This window comes from Erythrolamprus reginae, chromosome 2 (assembly GCF_031021105.1).
Source record: "Erythrolamprus reginae isolate rEryReg1 chromosome 2, rEryReg1.hap1, whole genome shotgun sequence".
NCBI lineage: Eukaryota > Metazoa > Chordata > Lepidosauria > Squamata > Dipsadidae > Erythrolamprus > Erythrolamprus reginae.
The window spans coordinates 136712417-136738045 of NC_091951.1; the positions used below are offsets into that span (position 1 = coordinate 136712417).

Below are 25629 nucleotides of genomic sequence, written 5' to 3' on the forward strand. Positions count from 1 at the left end.
TGTATTCCTGATTTCAAATTGATAATACAGTCACACATTTGAGAAGGTAATGCAGGTGCTCCTTCCACCCCCAAGATATTAGCAAACTGCATTCTTTTCTGGCAAAAAGGGAGTTCATAGAGCTGAACAGAAAAGATGGAAGAATGAGAGTGGAAAGCTTGAGGTGGGAAAGAAAATTATCCTTACTCCCAGTGAACATCTGGATTATGTTCTGTGTCCAGCGGTGGGCTGCGAGCTGGAACGCTAAATTGCGCTCGCTGCCATGGCTCGTAAGTTCTGGCGGGACCAGCGTGATTTGGCTGCTGCATCTGTGGAGGTAGCAAAATCGCGCACGGAGCCACAGGTAAAACCTCGCCGAAACATGGGCACAATTTTGCTACCTCCCAGGTGCAGCAGCCAAATCGCAAGAACTTACAAGCCGCAGGGATGAGCACAATTTAGCGTTCCAGCTCATAGTCCATCGCTGTCTGTATCCAATTGATTCCCAACACAACGGGAACATATAAGGAATCTGTAATATAGAGTGCCAAGATTTTTGTATGATCATTTATTGCCACTTGCAGAGGTCCTGCGCACTGTAAAACAGAACCAAATTGAAATGCTTGCCTGTTAGTTGTTTCCACAAGCATAAGTTTCTCTAATAACTAAGTGGCCACCTGTAGCACTGCAGTCTGATCTAAGAAAGTCTAGAAGAGATGAGGGTTGCATTTCAGAACTTAAGGCTGACCAGAGAGTAACAAGGATAACAAAGTCTATTAGGCTGTTGCTGACTATTTATGATCTTTTTAATTGTTTGAGGACTCAGTTGCCAAGCACTTGGGAGAAAAGCTAGTGAAGGTTCTTGAAGACAAGTCTTTGGAATGATTGAGATCTTTGCTATGTAATCAGCAGTTTTACAGGCCTGGCATTTAGCTGTTAACCAGAAGTCTATACTTTAACAATGCAAATCTTGGCTAGATGTCCTGGGGCTTTGTAATAGAAAGAAAGCAAGGTCTCTCCTTCTGTGTTTCTCTGTTGAGGTCAGATATCTTTTTACTGTTCTTATTTGTAGGAGTTCTCCTCTGCAGACATCTGAGGAGGTCACAACAAGAAGGGAGGGTGAAGACAGGATGTAAGAAATCCACACCTTACTATTTATTATATGTGTCAACTCATCACCTGTCTATTAGCATGCAGTGTTGGAGCAGTTATTCCAAATTGTCTCATTAACTCATCTCTCAGTTCATCAGCAAAACTGGTCTTAAAATTGGTCAGGGAAAAAAAATAATTCCTTGCTATGTTTCTATCAAATAATTGGAATTTTGCTATGTATTCGTGAACCTCCGTGGTTGTTTTATTTTAGTTTGTGAATTTATCAGTTTGCCATTGCTCTCCTAGCTCAATCCTCAAACACAGCTATAAATCTTTGCATGAAGTTCTGGTAATTGTAGAGTAATGGATCGTTGCCTTCAATTTGGCTGTTGCTTCTTTCAGCAAGCTTAGAACAAATGTCACCTTGGAGTGATCTGCAGGAAATTCTGGTGACCCATCATAAACAATTCAAACGGAGCCATAAATATCATAAATTGGTGTTGGGCTTGTCCAAATGTTTCTCGCAAACTCCCATGGTAGTGATAGTGAAGAAAAATTGGCTAGACTGCAGAATCCTGCTGAGGCAAGCCTTGCCTCGACTGCTGTGTTAATTGCGCAATAGCATTGTCCAGGGTTTATTATTTACATATCCACTTCCTGCGGATGTCATAACAATGTTTGAACAAGTTGTTCTATGGCAATGAGGTGGCCTACAGATCTGAGGACATCTCCATGATCAAAGGGAAGAGTCAAAGCATCTCTGATTAGGCAGCGGTGAAGTTTTCAAGATTAGTGTTGGTACTTCAAGGTAGGTTGGGTCAGGAAATAAGTTTGACAACAGTGCTATAGTTACAGGGTGTAATAACAGTATATTTACAGCTTGACAGAGATTCTATTCGCCATATCTTGTTCAAATAAAATAAAGGTGGGATAATAATAATAATTATTATTATTATTTATTAGATTTGTATGCCGCCCCTCTCCGAAGACTCGGGGCGGCTCACAACAATAATAAAAACAATATTATAGTAGAACAAATCAAATATTAAAAAAACATATAAAACCCTATCATTATTTAAAAAACCAAACAACACATTCATACCAAACATAAAACAAAGTATAAAAGAGCCTGGGGGAAAGGTGTCTCAACTCCCCCATGCCTGGCGGTATAAGTGAGTCTTGAGTAGTTTACGAAAGTCAGGGAGGGTGGGGGCAATTTTAATCTCCGGGGGGAGAAGGCTGTTCCCCTGGGGCCCGCGAAACAACATTGTTTAGTTGACGGGACCCGGAGAAGGCCAACTCTGTGGGACCTTATCGGTCGCTGGAATTCGTGCGGTAGCAGGCGGTTCCGGAGGTACTCTGGTCCAATGCCATGTAGGGCTTTGTAAAGGTCATAACCAACTCTTTGAATTGTGACCGGAAACTGATCAGCAGCCAATGCAAGCCACGGAGTGTTGTGGAAACGTGGGCGAATCTTGGAAGCCCCACGATGGCTCTCGTGGCTGCGTTCTGCACGATCTGAAGTTTCCGAACACTTTTCAGAGGTAGCCCCATGTAGAGAGCGTTACAGTAATCGAACCTCGAGGTGATGAGGGCATGATGACTGTAAGCAGTGACTCCCTGTCCAAATAGGGCCGCAACTGGTGCACCAGGTGAACCTGGGCAAACACCCTCCTCGCCACAGCCGAAAGATGATGTTCCAATGTCAGCTGTGGATCGAGGAGGACGCCCAAGTTGCGAACCCTCTCTGAGGGGGTCAGTAGTTCCCCCCCCAGGGATATTCTTAAGTTTTTCCCCTTCAGATCTAATTGGTGTTTATAACTGTTGAATAACTTCAAGGCCATCTCCATTCTCCTTTACAGCAATGAATAAACAACGAGGCAGGCATTTTAAAATGATCTTTCCTATTGTCAAGCTTCTACAATCCTCATGTTCCCACAAAGAAGAGAAAAAAGTTTACAAACATCATTGCAATATTTTCCCTGGGTTTCACAAATAATTGGAAATGCCCTCAAAGACTCATTGTCTTCTAGCCTAATCAGAATGCATTGTAGGAAGCTAGATTGTACCAGATGTTTTGACATTGTAAAGACACAGTGAATGGGGGAGGAAGTCCAGACAGTGAAAGGGATAAAAGAAAATTAGAACAGTTAATAGAGTCCAGGAAAAAAAATTGCATGTTCAAGATTGTAATTTAGAAACTGGTTAGATTTCTTTTTCCATTTTGGTTTGATTTGGAATTTGCATTTGGATAGTTTGTGATCTGTTCTACCATCAGCTCCTGGCCATGTGTTTGATGCTATAACTGAGCTTATCCAGTCTCTTTCAGACATTATTTACATGGTCAATTTGATATTTAATGATGTTTCCTCTATGCAAGCATTATTTTGTTTGCTTGAAGACTGTTAGCTATGAAAAAAATCATTGGAGTGGCAGAAATTGATAAACTGATCGCTTCATTTTGTTCTCTTAAGCCATGCAACCCAACTACATTTTCCAATTTCATATTTCAACTTTGGCATTCCATTTCCCAATCACAAGTTGCAAACCTTGCTTTGCATGTTCTGTCAATTTCAATTTGATCACGAAACTCATCAACCATCTTTTCTTTCGCATCAGTGGTTGGTGGGAGTATAAACTTGAATGATCATCATCGTATCTTTAATACCGTAGATATATCCGTGAAGTCTAATCAATATTATTTGGTCGCTGATTGCATTGCAGCCAACCATTTTTCTTGCTATGCCCTTTCTAATTAAAGCAATGTTGCTTATTTTTCATTTTTCATCTTTAGTAGTAAATGGTGTGATCTTTTAACTGAAAACGTACACTCTCAATCCATCTCAATTCACTGATGCCTAAAATGTCAATTTGTAGTCATTTCATTTTATTTATTTTTCACTCTGCTGAGCTTTCCTGTAATTATGCTTCTTATGTTTCCTGTTTCTACTGTAATTCTATATTTGCAGCTTTGGATTTTCTTTTCCTAGATGTCCTGAAGGCTTTAATCTAGCCATGCCATAAACATTAACCATGGAAAGTAGTGATATATTTATTATATTTATGCTTGTATATGTCTTAGTAAGCAATGAAAATTAATAGATGCTGTACAAAAAATAACAGTAGTATACCTCCTACTCATAGACTTGCTTTTGTTTATACTCTGATCCATAAAGACATAGAAAAAAACCCACTTTTCCTACAATCAGTTTTAGCAAGCATCAAATAAAGAGTTGAAAATAGATTTCTGTTTCCTTATTTCATAATTATTAATATCAAGAATGGCTACATAGAATCCAGCCTCACTAACCAACAGCTGTGGTCATCCATAGAATCAGGAAAAGAACAAACGAAGAAATATAATCCTGCAAACATTTCAGAATCAGAAATAGGAACAATAGAGCCATTTTCTTCTCACATCTCAGCATCTAATGGAATGATATTAGATGCATTATTTTGTTTAATTTCTAACAGGATGCAAAGGTACTAATGAATTATGAGCAATAACTTAGTGCGGTTCCAAGAAACTGTGTACCAAGAAACTCAGTTTTCTTATTCGATTCTTTAACTGCTATTAAATCTACAGATGAAATTAGGAAGGATCTGAAATTTAGCCAGGGGAGATTTTGCAGGACACAATTTTAAAACATGAGGCAGTTCCAACAAATTGAGATCATGGCAAGCGTGCCAAATGTTGCATATTTTTTACCTAGTCACTTTAATAACAAAAAGAAAATTTCCATGGAGCAAACAATCCTCCAATGCAGCCATTTGGAATGACTAAGAACTGTTGTGACATAAGAAGAACCAAGGGCAGTGTGTACCAATGGATCTACTATTGTAGACCTTGATATTTCAACTTTTACCCTGATAAAACCATGTATACTGCATATAATTTCCACTATGTATTTGCTATCAAATTGAATTCAGGTCATTTGGAGCAAAGAATTATGCTTTTTCTGAATTTATTCTTCCAAATGGATATAATAATAGATCTTTAAAATGTAACATTTGCAATTTATGAAATAAAGACAAAGGAGTATACAGAATTTAAACACACACACACACACACACACACACACCTGTTATTATAAAAATATAATCACAGTTCTGAGGGCAGGTGAAGGGGATGATTCATAAATTTTGATATAAAAAAAGCAGCCCCTCTAAGTGCTAAAAATGAGAATGTGACACACCAGTCAGTAAGAACATCTTCATAGCATAATAATCTCTTGAAGAGAAATATATAGAAATGCTTTTATCTAATTCTGGGTAAGTACAAATGTGCAATACGTTTCACATGCAAACTGCTTTGTTCATGAAGCAGTTGGTTTAGGACAGGGGTAGGCAAAGCCGGCTCTTCTATGACATGTAGACTTCAACTCCCAGAATTCCTGAGCTAGTATGATTGGCTCAGGAATTCTGGGAGTCGAAATCCACAAGTCATAGAAGAGCCAACTTTGCCTACCCATGGTTTAGGATGGTGTTTTCTGGAATCAAATGTACATTTGGCATAATTTGGTCTGCATATGAGAGGTAACTGGGATTTTGTTTCAGACCTGAAATACCTGAAGGTGAAATATTATTATTCCAGGAAGAAGGGATTCAGGTGGTTAGGATACAAAAGAACCAAAGTACAGGAATTTCTTAATGATGATACATCTGGACATAATTATCGATGTTTCATGGGAGGCAGGAAAGTCGGGAGAGAAGTGTAAATGAAGGGAAGTTTGGAGGGTGGGTGGATTAACTATGCTAATGTGTTATAATGCAGGTGGTCACGTCAAGGTAGGCCTCTAAAGAGTTCTTTATTTCTCTTAATAAATTGAGAGGCGGGCGATTCTTGCCGGGCCGACATTTGCAGTGGCAGGGAGGGGTGAGAATACTGCCTCCCAGCTGGGTGTGCTAAGGCAGCAATCAAGGTGTTTAGTCGGGCCAGGGGAAAACGTTGCCGTCCCAACGTTCCCAACAGCTGGGAAGGGCGAGAACACCGCCTCCCAGCTGGGCGCACCCGTGCAGAGCACGGGCGCGCCCACATGCTCCTATTGCAGCAAAAAGCAGTTTTTGTCGGGCTGGGGAAAACACTACCGGCCTGACATTCCTTTCAGCTGGGAGGGGTGAGGCACCGCCTCCCAGCTGATCGATCTTTCGCCCAGCTCGGGAGCTCCCTCGAGCCATAATCGGCTCACAAAGACTGCCGGGAGCGAGGGGAGGGTTTTACAGGCCTATTTTAGGGCCTGTACTTCTTGCCCTCTCCCTTCACTCCCAGCACACCTCCCGATCGGTCACCACCCACCCTCTGCCCTATCCAGGGTGTCTTTGGGAGGTCACCCGTTGGGGGCCGAGAAGGAATTTTTTGCAATCTAGTAATCTTAATGCAGATTGTTTTTTCGCCTTCTCCATCCTGGTCAGGTGTGAAGTTTTAAAGGGTTAGGGGGTGTATCGGTTTGTAAATAGGTTGATTTGGAATTTACTTTATTATTGGTCACTTTTGGCAGAAACGGGGCAGAAAGGGTGTCAGTAGCAACTGTGTGTTCTCCCTTGGACATCTTTTAAAAGGTGATGGGCTCCTTTGTCACAGAACTCATGTTTCTTCCCCGGACAGAGCGGTGGGAAGGAGGAGCGCTTGGGGCTCATCTACGTCACTTCCGGTTCCGGGTCATGGAGGTGAGCCCTCCCACATGCTGGGCGTGGCTGTCACGTTTGGGTGAAGGCGTGGCACGCTTCACCCTTAACAAGCAAGGAGTTCGCCCATTGGTTGCCCAGGTATGTTGTGTTCAGATATTCCGCCCCATTTAGCTCCCTCTGCAGGTCTCTTTCTGTAATCAATAAAGTGACCCATTTTCATCCAGCTCTTGTGTTCGAGTGCTCATTCCCTGTCCAATGCAATGTTTCAGCCAAAGGCGCTCCAACAACTGGTAAGCCTCCAGCCCATGCTACCCTGCAGGCAGTCACTGTCAGACTCCCAAACTCAGCTCTCGTAGTGCAAAGAAAGCCCACAGAGTAGAATCATGCTCACAAGGCAAAGTCCAGGTTTCCAAATCCAATCCACCAAGCAGAGTCCAGCCACAATACAAAGGCAGTCCTCGGGACAAGAAACAGGTGACAGAAAAGAGGCTGTTGCAAGGCCACAGTGAAGCAGAGACCAAACACAAGAGAAGGGCTAGGTCCAAACCAAAATGCAAAGAGCAATCTTCCAAGTAAGGCAAGGCAAATGGCAAATAGGCAGGAGTGAAAGGAGGGGGAACCAAAACAAATTGTAAACCAAAGCAAACAATTGTTCCTTGCAAAGAATAACTTCCCATGGCTTCTCTTAAGTTACTCTCCTCTAGATGTGCCTTGTGAGGAGGAGTGAGGTGACCTTCTCCCGAGTAGCCTTGTAGCCCTTCTCTGGGCTTGCCTATGGTTCCACTCTCCTGGATCCTTGGATCGAGTGGAATAGACAGCTGTTTCTCATCAGAGGAGAGTGGCTGCCTATCAGCACCACTGTTGGTCAGCAGCCTCCCTGATCCTCCCTTGATCTCATAGTGAAGCTGATCTATTCTGATCTCATAGTGAAGCTACAATCTTTTGTAACAAAGGCGTAAGCCAATCTGATCAGGAGGGAATGGAACTCTAAGAATCGGTTTTATAAATTTTGCATCACTGCCAAAGCAGCATTAGTGGAATCCTTGCTGCCAAAGCAGCATTACTCAAGGACAATTTATTAGATTGCTTCCAAATTTTAAAAGTCTATAAAATACAACATAAGACCCTACTCGAAAATAATACTTAAGATCATAAGGAAGAATGGTCAAGTTCAAAAATCCCTTCCTATTTTGGCATACTATAACAAATTGTTCACTTAACCACACGAAAAAAATTCCTTTGTAGTATCCCCTCAGTTATGAAGGCATATGCGCCAATGACAAATTCCTTGTGTGTCCAATCACACTTGGCCAATAAAGAATTCTATTCTATTCTATTCTACTCTATTCTAGTCTATTCTAGGTACTTTATTGTGTTCTGCATGCTAACACCTATGTGAGTTTATTCTCCTTACTGTTGTGGCCCCCAGTCACGTGCAACTCCTTAGCAGCTTATGATAATTATCTCAAGGATAAGACATTGCAACATTCTGGATAGATCCTCTACAGACAGAAAACTCTCACCCCTAATCTATAAACATTATAATAAAATTGGCCTTAGAATAGAATGTAATCAGATAGGGGACCTTTCCAACTTTATGTCAAACAAGGATGTATTCTAACACCACTGCTTTTTAACATACGTATCAATTCTCTGATTAAAATCCTTCAGAGAATTGATATCCATAGACCTAAACTAGCCGATAGACACATCCCAGTTTTACTCTATGATGAAGATGCAGTTCCTTTCTCCTTGACTTCTGTAAGCATAAAGCAGGCACTGAAAACACTGGCAACCTTCTATAATGAGAAACAATGAATAATCATGAATAAAGTTTTAGGTTTTTTTTATCAAAAGACAACTGATTGCAACAGGTCAAATTGGGACTACACTATTAAAATTTATGCTTGATTGCTTTTCAATGGATGCTAATCCCAAACTCGGCTATCAGATAACCAACTATCTTCACTGAGTTATACAACTCTGCAAACCGTTGATCAGATATGTCATTTTATTGCCCTATTTTTTCTCTTTCCCAATAATAAATTGTTGTGTCAAACTATTTCTCTTTTCACTGCAAACACTGCAGTAAAGATATATATTTTCTGCCCTGAAATGCGTATATTCATGGGACTCATTCATGCTCCATCCAGATTTAGTTAGCCTTCCCTTGGCCCCATTCTCTGGTTCTTAAAACTTCTATAAAATATTGATTATCCTGTTTTGCTGTGCTCTAAAATAATTCCCCCATTAATGCTAGATTTCCCAGACAATTCAAATTATTTAGATTTTAAGCTTTATTTGGAATTGGCTGCTATTAGCTATAAGTGCGTGCATAGTTCCCTCTAAGCTGAGCAGTGAGCAATCGCTCACTTAAAAATCATCATCAACTCAGAGTTTTTCAAACCTGCCCAGAAGCCGAGAGGGAAAGAGAGAGAGAAGAAGAGAGGAAGAGAGAGAAACAGATAGAAAAAAGAGAGGAAGAAAAAGAAAAAGAATGGGAGTAAGGAAGAGAGAAAGAAAATCAAAATCTAGTTTGAAACTAGCTCAACTATTTAAGTGGCATTTTGATATTGATAGAGTTGCCCTATTATGAGCTCACTGTTATAGACACACAGTACAGTATTTTATTTTGAAATTCTCTGAGGCAAAACAGGGTGGGTTTTTTATTTGTTTGTTTGTTTATTTATTTATTTATTTAATATTTCTGTGCCGCCCAGTTCCGAAGGGACTGCCGCTCAGACACTATACTTTTCCGCCCACCTCAAAAAAAAATTAGAGGGAACACTAGGTGCGTGTTGCTATTATATAATAAAATGTACCTGTGACTTATAGAAGTTACCAATTTTCTATGCTTTGCAGTAGAAAACATTTTATGTTTAGAATTCAGGTGATTTATTTTCTAATAACAACCCCATTTTATCAAGTATACTGATGTTCATACATTGTTACAATTTTGCTCATACGCATCAGCAGTAGGTTGCTCCTGGTTCAGACCAGTTCTTAGAACGCTGATAACGCGGGTGGCAAGAGGCTCCACCCACCTGACCGGAACATTTCTGTGCATGCGCAAAAGCATTGTGCATGTGCGCATGCGAACTGGTGGCAAAATAGTTTACAACCCACCACTGATATCCATGTATATTTGTTTATGTTATGTTATCTAAAAGATCTGGAGAGAGCCTGTTTGGAATAAGAGCAAGTAATGCTACAGTTTGGAGTGCTTCAATTCAGTTAGTAAGGAACTTGAGGAAAAGAGATAAATGTCAATTTACTATGAAGTTCACAGACAAAGAATAAGATTCTTTCATATCATAACTTGCAAGATATGAATAATGCCTTCTTTCTATATCAAAACATAAGATAATTCTCCACCATCTTAAGTCAATGTATCCATTATTTTCTCCAGAACTTCTTACTTTCTGAATTACAGCTAATTATAGCATTACTATGCAAAAGCTTTTACTAATCCTTAATACAGAGCAGTGATGGTGAACCTTTTTTCCCTCGGGTACCGAAAGCATATGCACACGCACTATCGTGCCTGCAGGAGTGCCCACACTCATAATTCAATGCCTGGGGAGGGCGAAAATTGCCTCCCTGCGCCCCCAGAGGCCCTCTGTAGGCCAGAAACAGCCTGTTTCGCAACTTCTGGTGGGCCCGGTAAGCCCATTTTTCACCCTCCCTGGCTCCAGAGACTTCCCTGGAGCCTGGGGAAGGCAAAAACGCCCTTCTCCATTCTCCCAGGGGCCCACTGGAAGACGAAAATGCCCTCCCAGAGCCTCTGAATAAGCTGAAAATCAGGTGAGGGCTGGAGCTGAGCTAGGGCAATGGCTCGCGTGCCGGCAGATAAAGCTCCGTGTACCACCTGTGGCATCCGTGCCATAGATTCGCCATCACTAATATAGAGTATAATTTTCCAGTTCATGGCAAAACAAAAACAAAAACTGTTAGTACAGGGTACATGGTTGTTAGGGATTGCCATTATAAACTGCATATTGTACTGTCACTTTAAATGTTACAGTTGCTACTGTAAAACTGTACTGTCACTTAAAGGGTTAACTTGTACTTGAAGAGTTAATATTCAAGGCTGTTTCGTTACTTCCTCATTGAAGCTATAAAAGCTCATTATTTTGCTCGGTCATTTTCCATTTCACTTTTGCCTGAGAGATGGGGGAGTTGTGTTTAAGCTTCGTGCTTGTATAAGCTTTGTGCTTTTATCTATATTGTGTTTAAGCTTCGTGCGGTATCTTCTTGTATAAGCTTCGTGCTTATCTATATGGTATTTTGCTTTGTGCTAATCTTGTAATTGCTCAGTGCGTATTATTCTGTATTTGCTTCGTGCTTATTCTGTTTATATGTAAATAATACTTATTTAACTAAGTCTGTGTCTTGGCTTTATCACATATCCATGCTCTGTTAAAATTCTCTGCTCGGTATTGTCGAAGGTTTCATAGCTTAGCTAACCGAGACAAGCCAACAAAAACATTCTTAGATAAACTCACATAATAGAGGAGGTTAGTCCACCCTTCCATGGTGATACACTGGAAGACAGTCAGCACAGCGAAGAGGATGTTATCAAACTGTGTGATCCCGTAGTTGGGTCCTTGCCAGTATTCTTTACACTCAGTCCCATTAGGGCAGAGGCGTGACGGTGATTCCTTCCCACATGGAGCTTCTTGCATGATTTCATCTGGGGAGGGAAGAAAAAGAGGGCCTATAGTAGACTAGGGCAGACAGATAAGCAACTGCAGGTGGCAGGAAAAAATGGGGGTATCACTTGCCTTGCAACAGTACCGGCTGTTCTTCAAGAAGCCCCTTCCTCCAAAATTTCCCCTTTCCCCTCCATGCAATGCTTTTTCAGATGCTGTACAGCCATACAGAAAAGCAGAGACCACCACGGTTTGGGTTTTAATTCTTTGCTCCGCCAAGGATTGCCCAGATGTGTTTTCCAAATGAAATAGGCTACTTGCCTCCACATCTTAACACTGTTTCCCCACTTACATCCGATGCTTCCTGACTTCTGATGGGCTACACACCTTTGTTTTGCTGGCTGATGTAGTTAAGAAGTTTACTTGAGTTGAAAAAACAATAATCCTCTGTGCTTAGGCAGTGGAGAGAAAGCCAGAATGTTTTGTGAAACTTGCCTATCGGTGATCTGCAAATATATTCTGAGGGCCCGGACTGTGGGGGAAATATGCTGGCTCTGTTAGAATGTGCTATTGCTAACATGTTGTAAGCTGCCCTGAGCTTAAGGAGAAGGGCAGCATAAAAAAATCAAATAAATATTCTGCTTGACACACTGGTAGTTATTAAGAACATATGAAGCTGCCTTATATCAAACTGTACTATCTATTCTGATGGGCAGCAATTCTACAGATCAAGAAAAAATGTGTCACAAGTTTACTTACTTACTTATTTATGTATTTAATTCCATTTCTATGCCACCCTTCTCCTGAGACTCAGGGCGGCTTACAACATATTAGAAATCTACATAAAAATTGCATTTTAAAAAACCCACACTTAAAAACTAAACAAACAGATTCATAAGTCATACATCCTACATTAATTCATTGGGCGGGGCAAGATATCAAATTTCAATGGCCCCAAGCCTGCTGGAAGAGCTGGCTCTTCAGAGCTTTGTGGAAGGCAGGGAGAGTGAGGGCAGTACAAATCTCTGGGAGGAGTTTGTTCCAAACAGCCGGGGCAGCCACAGGGAAGGCCCCACCATTGTCTGGCTGACGGGACCTGAAGAAGGCCGACTCTGTGGGACCTGATCGTCCGCTGGGATATATGAGGCAGAAGATGATCCCGTAAGTAATCTGCTCCCGTGCCCAAGTTCCTTCCTGAGTATTTATTTTTGCTTTTTTTAATGCACTTCCTGAACAAAGTAGTATTAAAAAGTTGCAGAATGTGATGGCAGCACAATATAAATGTATCCTCAAATACAACATAGTTGTTCATGTACATCAATCTATATTCTCAGTCCACAGTATATTCAAATTTATATGCCACCCTTCGCCTACTGGACTCAGGGCGGTTTACAGCAATAAAATACTACAAAGTTTAAATACTTCAGTAAAAAGAAAGAACAAGTAAGAACAAGTAAGGGGTTTTATATATTGTTCTCTTTTAATATTAGATTTGTTGCAATGTTATATTGTCTTGATTATTGTTGTGAGCCACCCCGAGTCTTCGGAGAGGGGCGGCATACAAATCTAATAAATAATAATAATAATAATAATAATAATAATAATAATAATAATAAACATACAGTCATCACTCATTCATACTACTGGCCGGAGCGGGATTATGGCTCAACGGCCCCAGGCCTGCCAACATAAAGTGTGTTTTCAGCGCCTTTGGAAAGGCAAGGAGAGTGGGGGGTGGTACGAATCTCGGGGGGGGGGAGTTGGTTCCAGAGAACCAGGGCCACAATAGAGAATGCTCTTCCCCGTGGTGCTGTGAGAAAGTCTGTTAGGACTGTACAACACACACTTTGGGGTTTGCTTCCAAAAACTTACTTGATAATCTACAGAGGTGCAGATGAAGATCTCAAAAGATTTGTTGTGACACTATGCAGCTCTAAGGTTCATTAGTATTACTAACACAAATTGATTAAATATATACAGAATGAAAAGAGAAGTAACATAGAAATTGTCAAGAAATACTTAGTTCCCAAAGTGCTTTTTCAAAGACAACTGGACTTTGTTGAGAACAAGCCAAGTCCAGTTGCTTTTTAAAAAAGGACCTTTGGGACAACCCAGTACGCCAAAACCAAACAATTTGCACTATATCTTAGTACAATGTTTGACCCTTATATTTACAGTTCATTTACATTACATTTGCCAAAATCTCCACAGACAAGAGATATTTAGATTCAATTTATAAAAGAAAGTATAGATTTATAGATTTATATTGTATACAGGGAGGACCTCCCCTCTTTATTTGTTGCTATGGCAACATGTAGATTAGGATGCTTCTTCATAATATAGAGTGAATCATGTACCAAGTATGTGCTATGAGAAGTAAAGTTCAAGCTTCTTTTAGTTGCTCTAACAATGGAAGCCATCAGTCTTTCTTAAAATGAGTTCACATAAAGAAAGTTTGAGATGCCCTGTTGTGATAATATATTTCATTCATAATGTGATTTCCCCCCCTCCTAGCATGTTTTGTGAATCTATCAGTTTTCTGGGATCAGTTCCTGCAGAAACTGAACTATGTTTTTCTAAAGCTAACTCTTCAGGGAATATTGTGTATAAATATAAAAAGTGATTAACCACCCAGCCTGTCTTCTCACTTACATTACTCTTACATAGCTTATGTATATAAATATTATTATATCTTTGTATACCACCAATACATGACAAAACAAATATAAATATATTTATTTATATATATATAAAAAATCTACGAAAACAAATATATAAATTTGTATATATATATATACAAATAAATAAATATATTTCAAACTAAATATAACTGATAACTCAACAAATATGTTATGTTTTAATCAGTAGTGGGTTTCAATTGCTATTGCTACCGGTTCGCTGTTGGGAGCACGCGGATCCTTCTGCGCATGCACAGAGATGTCCAGGAAGGGGGGCTGAACCTCCTGCCGCCCCCACCACCGGTTCTCCCAATCTGGGCGAATCGGTGGCAACCCACCACTGGTTTTAACCACGATATTTTAAAGAATCCATCATGACTTAATTCATACAGCCATAAATCATCATAAATTACACTACGCCGAAACCAAACAATTTGCACTATATCTTAGTACAATGTTTGACCCTTATATTTACAGTTCATTTACAGTACATTTGCCAATAGTTATGTTTTTCCATTTTCTTTAAAAAATAAATCAGTCCTACTAACTCTTTTGAATTGGGTAACTGTTGGGAGAACAGAATGCTTTTTACGTACCTGTATGAATATCCTTGCAGGCGGTGTGAAATTTCCCCAAATAAAATTCTAACCCTATGATTGCAAAAATAAGGATTGCAAAAAATAGGAGGAGGCCAATTTGTAGCAGAGGTATCATGGCCTTCATTATGGATTTAAGGACAACTTGTAAACCTGCAACAAAAGACAGGACATCATCAGAGAGTAGACTTAAAGCACACCCAGCAGTGAACCTTATTGGAGTTTTAACAGGATATAAAGACAATTACACACTGCTGTCTACTTTGTTTATATCCTTCAACTTTCTTAACATGGCATGTGAGGCATATAAACCTCAAAGCAGGAGAAAAAGAAAAGCTGTTACATGTAAAACATGGAGGTTTTGTTTCAATTCTTTTACTCTGAACGTCCAAGACTAATTTAAGATTTTTAACAAAAGACCCTAATAAACAAGTAGCAGGCAGAAGTGTCAAATGTATTTCTAAATTTATTAGGAGCTATTAAACTCCATTTTGATAATTACTTTTGTACTGGGATAATTTGCATCCATGCAATAACTTAGTCCCCTTATTTTTAAGAGGTCATATTTGACCAATTTTGTCAGGGCTCCAAAGACTAGGTAAAGTGAAATATAGTTAATATTTGGACAGCCCCTAAAGTCGGCTACTATTGGCAGAATAAAACTGCAGGGATTCCTTTACCTTTTTTACCTTTATAAGTATATATTAATATATATATATAAAGTTTGGAAATAATATATACTCATATATATACATAATAAATGCATTTTCATCTCAATTCTGTTTTTTCATATGGAGGAAAATGATATCGTAATAGCACACTATTTTGTGCCCTTTAATCCTACTGCGTTTAATGGGGTTTGCTTTCAAAAAGAGGATCATTGCCTGAGACTCATAAAGAGAGAGGACATATACTTTGATTAGTTAATGGACTCCATGCAAAGGCTTAAAAGTAAAATATGGGCTTTCCGATGGATGGTGACAGAAGTAAGTAATCAAACAGTTAAAAGTCAAAATATAAGCTGTCTAAGTACTAATCTATATGAAAATGGTAAACTGGTTGTGTCAGAGCATGGTAATTTAAGATAGTTGCTGTTTAGTTGAAAGATATTAATTAAAAGCTACTCACTTGGGATTCCTGACACTAACTTTAGTGGCCGGAGTACACGAACTGCCCGCAAAGTTCGCAAGTCAAATTCAGTACCAACTGTTGACAAGATGCTGTAACATTCAAAAAAAGAGAAAAAAGAATGTTGACACTAGAAATGTGAGCTATACCAGACCAGGAAGAAATGTAGATTTTCTTATGATGATATCCATTATTTGCTTAGAAAGGATCCATGACTATCCAAAGTATGTTGAGCTTTTCACATTCCCCATCCTATTAATTTTGCTGTGAAAATCATCAATTTGTAAAGACTACTGTTCCTTGAGTCTGATGAGCATTTCAAATCATAAGCATAGTTGCAGTTTTCTGATTTCCCAGTGAGTGACTGAGTTGCTGGTCCCAATTGTGAATGCTAAGCGGCCCTGAGTCCCCTGGAGAAGGGCGGCCTAGAAATCAATCAATCAATCGATCGATCGATCAATCGATCAAACAAACAAACAAACAAACAAATACTGTCTGCACAATGTCTGCAGATGTAGGTTGCATTTGTTCATTATTTTCTAAAAGAGCAAACTCAAGTCAAAACATCTATCCACAAAGTTCTGCATTTAATCTTTTAACGTGTTCAAATATCTGACCTCTTTTTTCAATATAGGTCTTTAATCAGTGTTGGATGAATCTAGGCCTTTTTTTTTGCTACCTATGAATTTATCCTATGAAGTTAAGAATACAATACAATGGTTTGCACATCGAAGAAAGAAAATTTAATCTGGGAAATCAAAATATTATTCTTTGACACCTGAAGCTTCATAAATGAAAGATTAGGAACAAAAGTGTTCCAAATAGTAGCCTCCAAAGACATCAATATTATACCTGAAAAGTATAACCATACACAAACTTTATTGATTTTAGCACATAAGGTTCATATTTATTAGTTAATACTAGCATATAATTTACTAATATATCATCTACCTTATAATTTTATCTGTATAGGAACTAAACTTCAGTATTCAGTAATGATTCATGCTAAACACAATAAGAGAAAGAAGAAACTGAGTTTTCCATGCCTCTTAAATAAAAAGGGATCAGTAACATAGAAGGGAGGGAGGCAAGAGGCAACACAGTCTGGAGATGGATAGAAGACAGAAGAAGAGGGTAAGGATAGTTACTCCCTAGAATCCCCAAGGGTATATCCATTGGAAGTAATAAGACTTTACTCTAGCAAGATTCTGTCTACTATGTGTAAATAAATAAAATACCAAATTTGGGCTGAATTGTATTCCATATCATTCTTGAATTTAGCCTAATAGGAAGGCAGAACATTCTCTATTTATGAAATAGATAAATATTTCTATAATAAAATAGCACTTGTGCTGACATAGCTATCACATTCTTTTATCATAAAAAGAATGGAATTGGGTGGGAATTAGTTGCTAGTCCTAATCTGGAATTAATTCTTTGTTGTTGTCATTGTTAGCTGTGAAGTTATGTCTGACCCATTGCGACCCCATGGACAATGTTCCTCCAGGTCTCTACCATCCTCCAGAATCCATTTAAGCACATGCGGACTGCTTCAGTGATTCCATCGATCCTCCTTCTCTACCGTCCCCTTCTTTTGCCCCAATCTTTACAAGCATTAAGCTCTTCTCCAGAGAGTCCTTCCTTCTCATTAGGTGACCAAAGTATTTGAGTTTCATCTTCAGGATCTGGCCTTTTAAAGAGCACTTCAATGCTGCACTAATTACTAACATGCTTAACAGTCATACATGCCTAATTTTATAAACTTTAAAAAAAAATACATTTCCAGTATCTAAACACCAGATCAAATATGTTATTATATGCTATTATTTAGTTAGCCAAACTGAAATTATGCAGTGATTTCTTCACTAGTGGCTGACAGTATCTTTCCAGATCATTCAACCATGGTAGTGTCAAAATAACGAAAACAATGTTAAACTTTTATAACTGCAGTGAGGACTGGAAGATGTTTTAAACACAATTTAAGCTCCTAGTGGGAAAGTGACTTAAACAATAACAAACGCTGTTCTCTCTCTCCCTGATTATTCATAAAATGTCTTTTTATGCAATATATAAGAATCATTGTTACTGGCTTAGATGATTTTAAACAAATTAGGAAAATTAACAGAAGATATAACTGACTGTGAAGGAAACGTTTATATGCCAAATGCTTTTTTAAAAAGAAAGTGACAAAGAGCTGGAGAATATTTCTGCCTCAAGCCCTACTTGTGGCTTTTTGTAGAAATCAGAGGATTAGATGAATTTTGGCACAGAAGCAAAAAAGGTTCCTTTACGTACCCAGTTATCAGCATTTTGGAGTCTTTCTTAAAATAGGGTATAATTATTGCATAGGGAAAGAGAATTGTGATATAGCACCCAATATAAGAACAATGTTTATTGTTCTTCCTACGATAAGTATTCTATATGCTTGAAGAAGTGGGGCTGGATGCAGTCTCTATTGCTACTCTGGATACATTGTTTTTCCACTAGTTTGACTGATTATGTAGTATCAGGTTATTTTTGGCTCCTGGCGACCACAAAACTAGATTTTTTTTTCTGGATGATCTGTCCCTAACCTGGTTTTTCAGGTCCTCCAACATTACCCTTTTGTCAATGTAACAGTCCAACTACCTTGTTGCTGATCATTTTCTTTTCCTCTTTCCTTCCACTTTTCCCTGCATTAGAGCTTTTCCCAGAGAGTTAAATATTTGCACAATGTGACCAAAATAAGATAATTTGAGTCTGGTCATTTGAGCTTCAAGTGAGAACGGTGGGTTGTTTTGCAAAATGGTACACTAAGTTGTTTTCTTGGTCTTTCAGGTTATTCTCAAGCGTGTTCTTTAACACCAAAGTTCAAACATGTCAATACTCTTCCTAGCCTGCTTCTTAAGTCCAATTTGTGCTTACATAGTCACAGATAATACAATGGTTTGCACCAGTGATGGGCTCCTACAGGAACGGTCAGGAACGCATTTCCGGTAGCAAAATTTGAAGCTCCACATCAGAGCACCCAATTTGCACTGAAAGATGTTGAAACAAAATGCATAAGACCCGCCCACAGTGTGGTAGTAAAAATTCTGGTAGCCCATCACTGGTTTGCACCATTTTTATCTTTGTAGGTATAAAAAACATCACAGTATTTAAATCTTTTCCATGGACTATAGCTGCTCTACCTCTGTTTCTTGACTGCATGTTGATGGTTGATCTTAAAAGGCAGAAGTTATCTACCACTTTGATATCTTCACTGCTAGTTTTACCAGTGAGATTAGTTTGGTCTTCTTTATATTTAGGTTGAGTCCTATTTTTACTTTACTCCTTAACATTTATTAGTAGAGCTTGCAATTCTTTGCATTTTCATCTATCAGGGTAATGTTATCAACATAGAGCAGGTTATTGATGTTTCTTCCTCCAATTGTAAAACTACACTAAATCCTCTTAAAATCCAGTTTTTAAGATCCAATATATATCCAGGATGTAGTTCAAACAAATAAGGGGAGAATAGAGAGCCTTGTCACACTCCTTTGCCAATCTGGAACCAGCTTGTTTCACCATGTTCTGCTTTATAGCTTCCTGACCTGTATATACATTTCTTATATGGGCAATGAGATATTCTGAAATTCTCATTTTTCTGAGCATATTCCACAGCTTAATTCGATTAACACAATCAAAGGCCTTTCTGTGATCAATGACACACAAAGTGATTTATTTAGATATTCTTCAGTTTCCTCAATAATCTAGTGTGCATCTAGAATAATTTGTTCCTCAGTCTCTGCTATCGCCAGCTTGAATGTCTGGAACATTATTTTCCATGTAGAGCTCTAATCTGCACTGGATGATGGGAAACACTATTTCATTAGCATGTGAAATTAAAGATATTGTATGATAGATTGTACACTCTGTTAGATAGCATCCTGGTTTTGGCATTGTAATATAGACTGACCTTTTCCAATCTGTTGGTCACTGTGCCATTCTTCAGATTTGTTGACATAGCTTGTTAGAGTCTTTACTGATTCTACTTCTTTTGCTTGGCATGTTTCAGTGAATATTCTGGTCCGTTGCTATAGCTTTCCAACTTGGCAATAATACAATGTTGATTGATCTTATAAGACTAGAGGTTTTTGTACGTATGGAATATTTTCTAAGATACCTTGGATGTTGACCTAGGTATCCTCACTCTTTTCCCCCCTAAGGGCAATGAATTTATCCAAGAACAATAGTCCCTAACTTAACACTTCTCCCATATATTGACTACAACTCCTATTGTTGTGATCACAGATCTGAAAGGTACTTATTGAGGATAAAAAAATATGTAAGAGCTGTCAAACAATAGGTGGACAGATTAAGAAAAGGGTAGAAGACCAGTAACTACATTCTTAGTGCAGTTTTTATTGTGGATACTAATGTTGCTGTATTGTGATAAATGTGGCATTCCACATGGAAACAAAATTAAACCAAAACAACCAATCTTTGATTTGAAGAGTTTCTCAACTAGGCACTGTCAAAGTCATAAAAAGAACAAAAGAAATGGAAGTGAGATATAAATATGAGCAGCTGCAGTGACAAACATTAAGTATTTTGATACAACATAAATTTATGTTCTTGGATTCTACAGGAGATGGAAGGCCAACACAACCCACACTGTCCTGAAAAGTTGTAGGGGCACATGAAGGAATGCTATGTCTCAAAATAGGAATGTTGCAAAGTTTTTCAATCTGTTCTATCCAAATATTTTGAGTGGTATATTGATACCTTTGAATGGATAAAGTGTCTGTAAGTACCTCTTTCTTCTTTAATAGTATAAAATCTGTTTCAGTAGCTCCATTTGAAGTGAGAGGGTGGAGAAAACTGGGAGTCAAAATCCCAAACTGAGAGATAAACTCTCAATTGGTAAGCACCAGGTACTCCATTCCATTCATTGTTGCCTTATGCCACAATTACATGTTTTTCAGAATTCTATTTTGCATGAAAATCTGTTCCAACTGCATAAGCTAAATATTGCAACATTAATTATAGCATGAAGAAGGCAAGAAGGTTATCTGTTGCATGATGGGTTTACTACTAACTAAACTACTCCAAATTGTTGGAAGCTGGCTGATATACAAATTTAAAATAATAATAATGATGATGATGATGATAAATAATAAAAGCTCATGTGCTCATTTTTGCTGGACACTTAGTTGTAATTTTGTAAATACAAAACCAGGCAAAATGAGTGTTATTATTGGGGATCAGAAAATTGATTCCTGGTAAAAGAGGATGTTATTGCTACATTCCTGGATATGCAATATACTTGGAAGCCATTCTGAAACAGATTTTTGTTGATGAGGCTTTTCCCTTCTAAATTATTGAACATATGATTACAGTTAATATGTATTGGCTGGTCACATTGTGGTATATATTGCCTATTTCACATAAGTGACTCTTTTATAGTGTATTTTTATACACACATAAAATCAAGGCCAATGTATATAAAAAACCGATCAGACAAGTATACATAATGACAGCTGTGGGTATTTCATCAAGAGAGAGGATTATTAAGAATAAATTGAAAATAATAGATATAAGAACATTGTCCAAGAACAATAGTCCCTAATTTAACACTTCTCCCATATTTTGATTCCTGTTGTTGTGAACAGAGATCTGAAAGGTACTTATTGAAGATGAATAAATGTGTAAGAGCTGTCAAACAATAGGTGGACAGATTAAGGAATTGGTAGAAGACCAGTAGCTGCAGTCTCAGTGCAGTAGTAGTATATATAAAAGAAAGAGTAGATTTGCTGTAGAGGTTAAGTTACCAAGCTAGAAACCAGTACACTGTAAGTTCTACAGTACTTTCACCTGAAGCACAAAACCAACTTGCTAACCTTAGGCCAGTCACTCTCTCTCAATTCTAGGAAGCAGGTAATACTAAATAATTTCTGAAATCTTCCCAAGAAAACTGCTGCAACTACGTAGTTCAGGCAGTTGTCAGAAAGCAGCGCTAGGAGAAAACACTTACACTATACATAGAGATATAAAATATTATATAGCAGTGAATCTCTCTCTTATTCCACATACAAACTTTGTCCACTGATAAAAAAAAGTTAGGCTAGTAATATGACATACCGTATATATCTGATTTATAAGTCAATGTATCATTCTCTGCAGTCCTGACTTTTTTAATTTTATTTTTAATGACACATTTATCAGCAACATGGAAGCTATAGATACTTTTAAATATTATCGTCAAGAGAATATTTATAGTAAGAATGGTGTCAAGCAGCCTGGCCTGAAAAAAACGTGGGTGTGATAACTGTCACCTTCCCTTTAGCAAGAAGCAAAAAGGTGGTAAGCATAATTCCTTTAATGGATATCCATAGCCATTCCAAAGCAGTACTGGCTTAGTGTATCTAGAAGCAGAGTAGCAAATAAACATACACACAAAATCACATACTGAAATATATACACATACCCATTCTGGGGTGCACTGCACCCCAAGCTAGTCCTATTTTTCTGGCACATTGACAATTCTTTTATCTGTCAATATCCTTTTTCTTAAAAAGAAAAAAAAACTGATGCAGATGATCACAATTGCTCTCAAACTGTCTTGGTCATCTGTTCCATACCATCATATAAGCTCTCAGTTTTGCCAACCATTGTAGAAAATGATTCAGGCAATTCAGGATGATAAATTTTTGTTCCTTCATGTGAATGGAATGACACTTTGAACCTCAAATGGAAGAAAGGATACGAAACTTGATGGAGTTAGCAGAGATGGCTAAACTGACTGTTTTGATAAAAGAAAAAATATATAAGTACGGTGGTACCTCTACTCAAGAATGCCTCTACTTAAGAACTTTTGTAGATAACAACCGGGTGTTATCTAGATTTTTTGCCTCTTTTAAGAACCATTTTCTACTTAAGAACCAGAGCCCGGAAAAATTTCCCAGGAAATTTAAGACCGGCACAAAGACCTGGCCAGTTTCCTGCCCTTCCTCCTTTAATCCCATCATCTCGGGCTTTTCTGGGCTGCCAGAGGAAGTCTGGAGGTGGGGTTTCCCAGCGAGGGAAGCCTCAGCGAAAACGCAGCATCGCAAAAACACCGAAGTCCGGAACTTCTGTTGCCAGCAAAGCACCCGTTTTTGCGATGCTGGGATTCCCCTGCTGGGATTCCCCTGCAGCATCGCAAAAACGCGGAAGTCCGGAGGTGGGGTTTCCCATGGAGGGGAGCCTCAGGGGAATCCCACCAGTGCGAAAATGGGCGCTGCAGCTGGCAACAAAAGGGGTGAATTTTAGGCTTGCATGCATTAATGGCTTTTCCATTGATTCCTATGGAAAACATTGTTTCATCTTACGAACTTTTCACCTTACGAACCTCGCCCTGGAACCAATTAAGTTTGTAAGACAAGGTATCACTGTAACTATGTTTTATATAATTCCTGGCTTTATTTTTGAGAAAGTCACTGTAATTTCTCAATTTACCTTTAGTTTAATATTCTCTATTTATAGCATCAAGTATAGAAAATTGTTCTCCATACAAATAGGATGTTGAAAATAGAATTTTAATGCCTGTAGCTTTATTTAATTTTCCCCCCACTTATTTTGTATTTTTATCCACAATTCAGAGAGAAATTTGATTGGGAATTTTATTTTTGAATATTTAAAAGGAAAAAGAAATAATGAATTACTTTTCCTTGTGGGCATGCCACTATCGTTTTAACATCTAATATGTTCCTTACTTAGTCAAATTTGCCTATTTTCATATCTCAGTAATAGTTCTGAATGAGTAATTTTAGAGAAGAAAGGTGATATAAAACATCTTCAAATCTTCATTAATGTAATTCCCCTCAAATTGTTCTGAATAGAAGTATATCCAAATTTGCATTTTCCACTTTACAATTCCACATTCATGTTTCCTAATAAAATATGATAATTGGTTGCTGAACTGAAGATTATTACCACCTTGTAGTAAATTATTAAGAAAGCTTAGTTGAGTACTTAAAACAGTATTTGGAATTACAGTCAATAAATGTACACACTACAGTATGCCTTTCCCGAGTTACGTATTTAATATCTGATTTCTTTGTTTGAAAATATTTGTCAAACATTTTCCAGAAATAGCCATATTGAATCACATTAAACACAGTACAATATTGTTTTTTTTAATCAACATCCATCTCTTCAAAAGCTCTGACAAACCTCTTTAACTTTAGAGGCCTGGTTTCTATATGGAAATACACAATATTTAAAACTGTAGAACCATCTTAACTGCTGGGCTTAAATTTTTGGAAGCAAGAGCTTGTCTATGAATCATACAGTATGTCTAAACAGCAGCAGTTGATTTTCATAGAAATTTGAAATCTTCTATGCTTCATCAGTGTACATGATTACTCAAAGAGATTTGCATTCATAAAACTGTCAATAATATTGAAATACTCCTCAGTTTTATGTCTCTGAAATTTATTTAGAGGGAAAGACAGTCTTGTATATTTTATCTCATCAATGAATTTAATGCATTTTATTACATAAGAACCTTTAGGACTATCCACTGTCTCGGTCATATGAAAGGAAAGTGGATTCTTTCATAGCTATTCTGGTAGTTGATAAATTGAATTATCTGCTGTATCTGTGATTTGGTAGGAAATAGTGTTATTAGATAAAAGGATACTTGAACGTTGTTGACACTAGATTTGCCAACATATTGCATGCTAAAAATTTCAATAACAGCTAAAAGAATGGGTTTTTTCCCAGCTGCATGAATCTTTTTACATTGCACAATTTTGTGTTTAATTTAATAACTGGGAAGTGATTTTAAAGGGACAGTCCAGGGTTCACCAACCTCTCAGAACTCAGGGACCACTAAATTCATAATTTTAAATCCCCCAGACCACTCATATTAATTTTTAAATAGATAAATAGTGATCCATAGACCACCAGTTGGTGACCAGTGGGACAGTCAATATTTCCTTAGATGCATATTTTTTTTCTAGAAATAAAAGAAATAGGCATGGCTAACAGTTTAGTATATTTTAGTTGAAGAAAATATTATTTCTAAATATTTTAAACTTTATCTCTCAATGAACAGAAACCAAAATATTTTTACTGATAAATAATACACTGGCAATATTCTTGTGAAACATAACATAAGCAATTGTGAAACAAGAAGCAACATAAGCACTTGTGAAACAAGAAGAATTTTCTTTCTTCCATTCAATCGTGTCCGATTCTCAAAGTCTGCTTGGATTAGTTTTTTTGGCAATGTTGCTCAGAAGTGGTTTGCCATAGTCTCTTTCTTGGGGCTGGAGAGAACATGACTGGCCCAAGGTTACCTAGCTGGATTTGTGCTAAATGGGATTAGAATTCCTAGTCTCTTGAATTTCTAGCCTGTTGCCTTAAGCCACAACACCACATGTATAATTTTTATTATATTTCATTGATTTTTATTATATTTTTATTTATTTCAATATCAGCATACTACCATAGTAAATTCATTTTTCATAAGAACATAAGAAGAGCCATGCTGAATCAGGCCAAGGCCCATCAAGTCCAGCATTCTGTGTCATACAGTGACCCACCAATTGTCCATGGGGATCTTGAGCAGAAAGACAAGGAAAAACCCTCCCTTTCCATTGACCTCCCAACAAATGGTACCCAAGGGAATCCTGCTTGCCTCAACCAACATAGAGGCGGCACTTGGACATCCGTTTCCATAACCACAGATACAATTGGCATCCATGAATCTGTCTAATCCTGCCTTGAAGCTATCCAGGCTGACAGCTGTCACCACCTCTTCTGGAAGTGAATTCCATAAACCAATAATCCTCTGGGTGAAGAAATATTTCCCTTTATTTGTCCTCCATTTCACATTTCACTAATTAACACTTTCACATTTCACTTTCA

At 38.1% G+C, this 25629-nt stretch overlaps 1 protein-coding gene across 1 annotated transcript in view; it reads right to left on the minus strand.

The window, feature by feature from the left end:
* The window catches only part of CACNA1A (calcium voltage-gated channel subunit alpha1 A), a 419872-nt gene that overhangs the window by 192420 nt on the left and 201823 nt on the right, over positions 1-25629 (minus strand). Inside the window, exons 7-9 of the mRNA XM_070739561.1 lie at positions 15754-15845; positions 14626-14778; positions 11205-11392 (exon numbers count right to left, since the gene is read on the minus strand). Of these exons, the coding sequence (XP_070595662.1) occupies positions 11205-11392; positions 14626-14778; positions 15754-15845 (433 nt within the window). The remainder of the gene's footprint in view (positions 1-11204; positions 11393-14625; positions 14779-15753; positions 15846-25629) is intronic.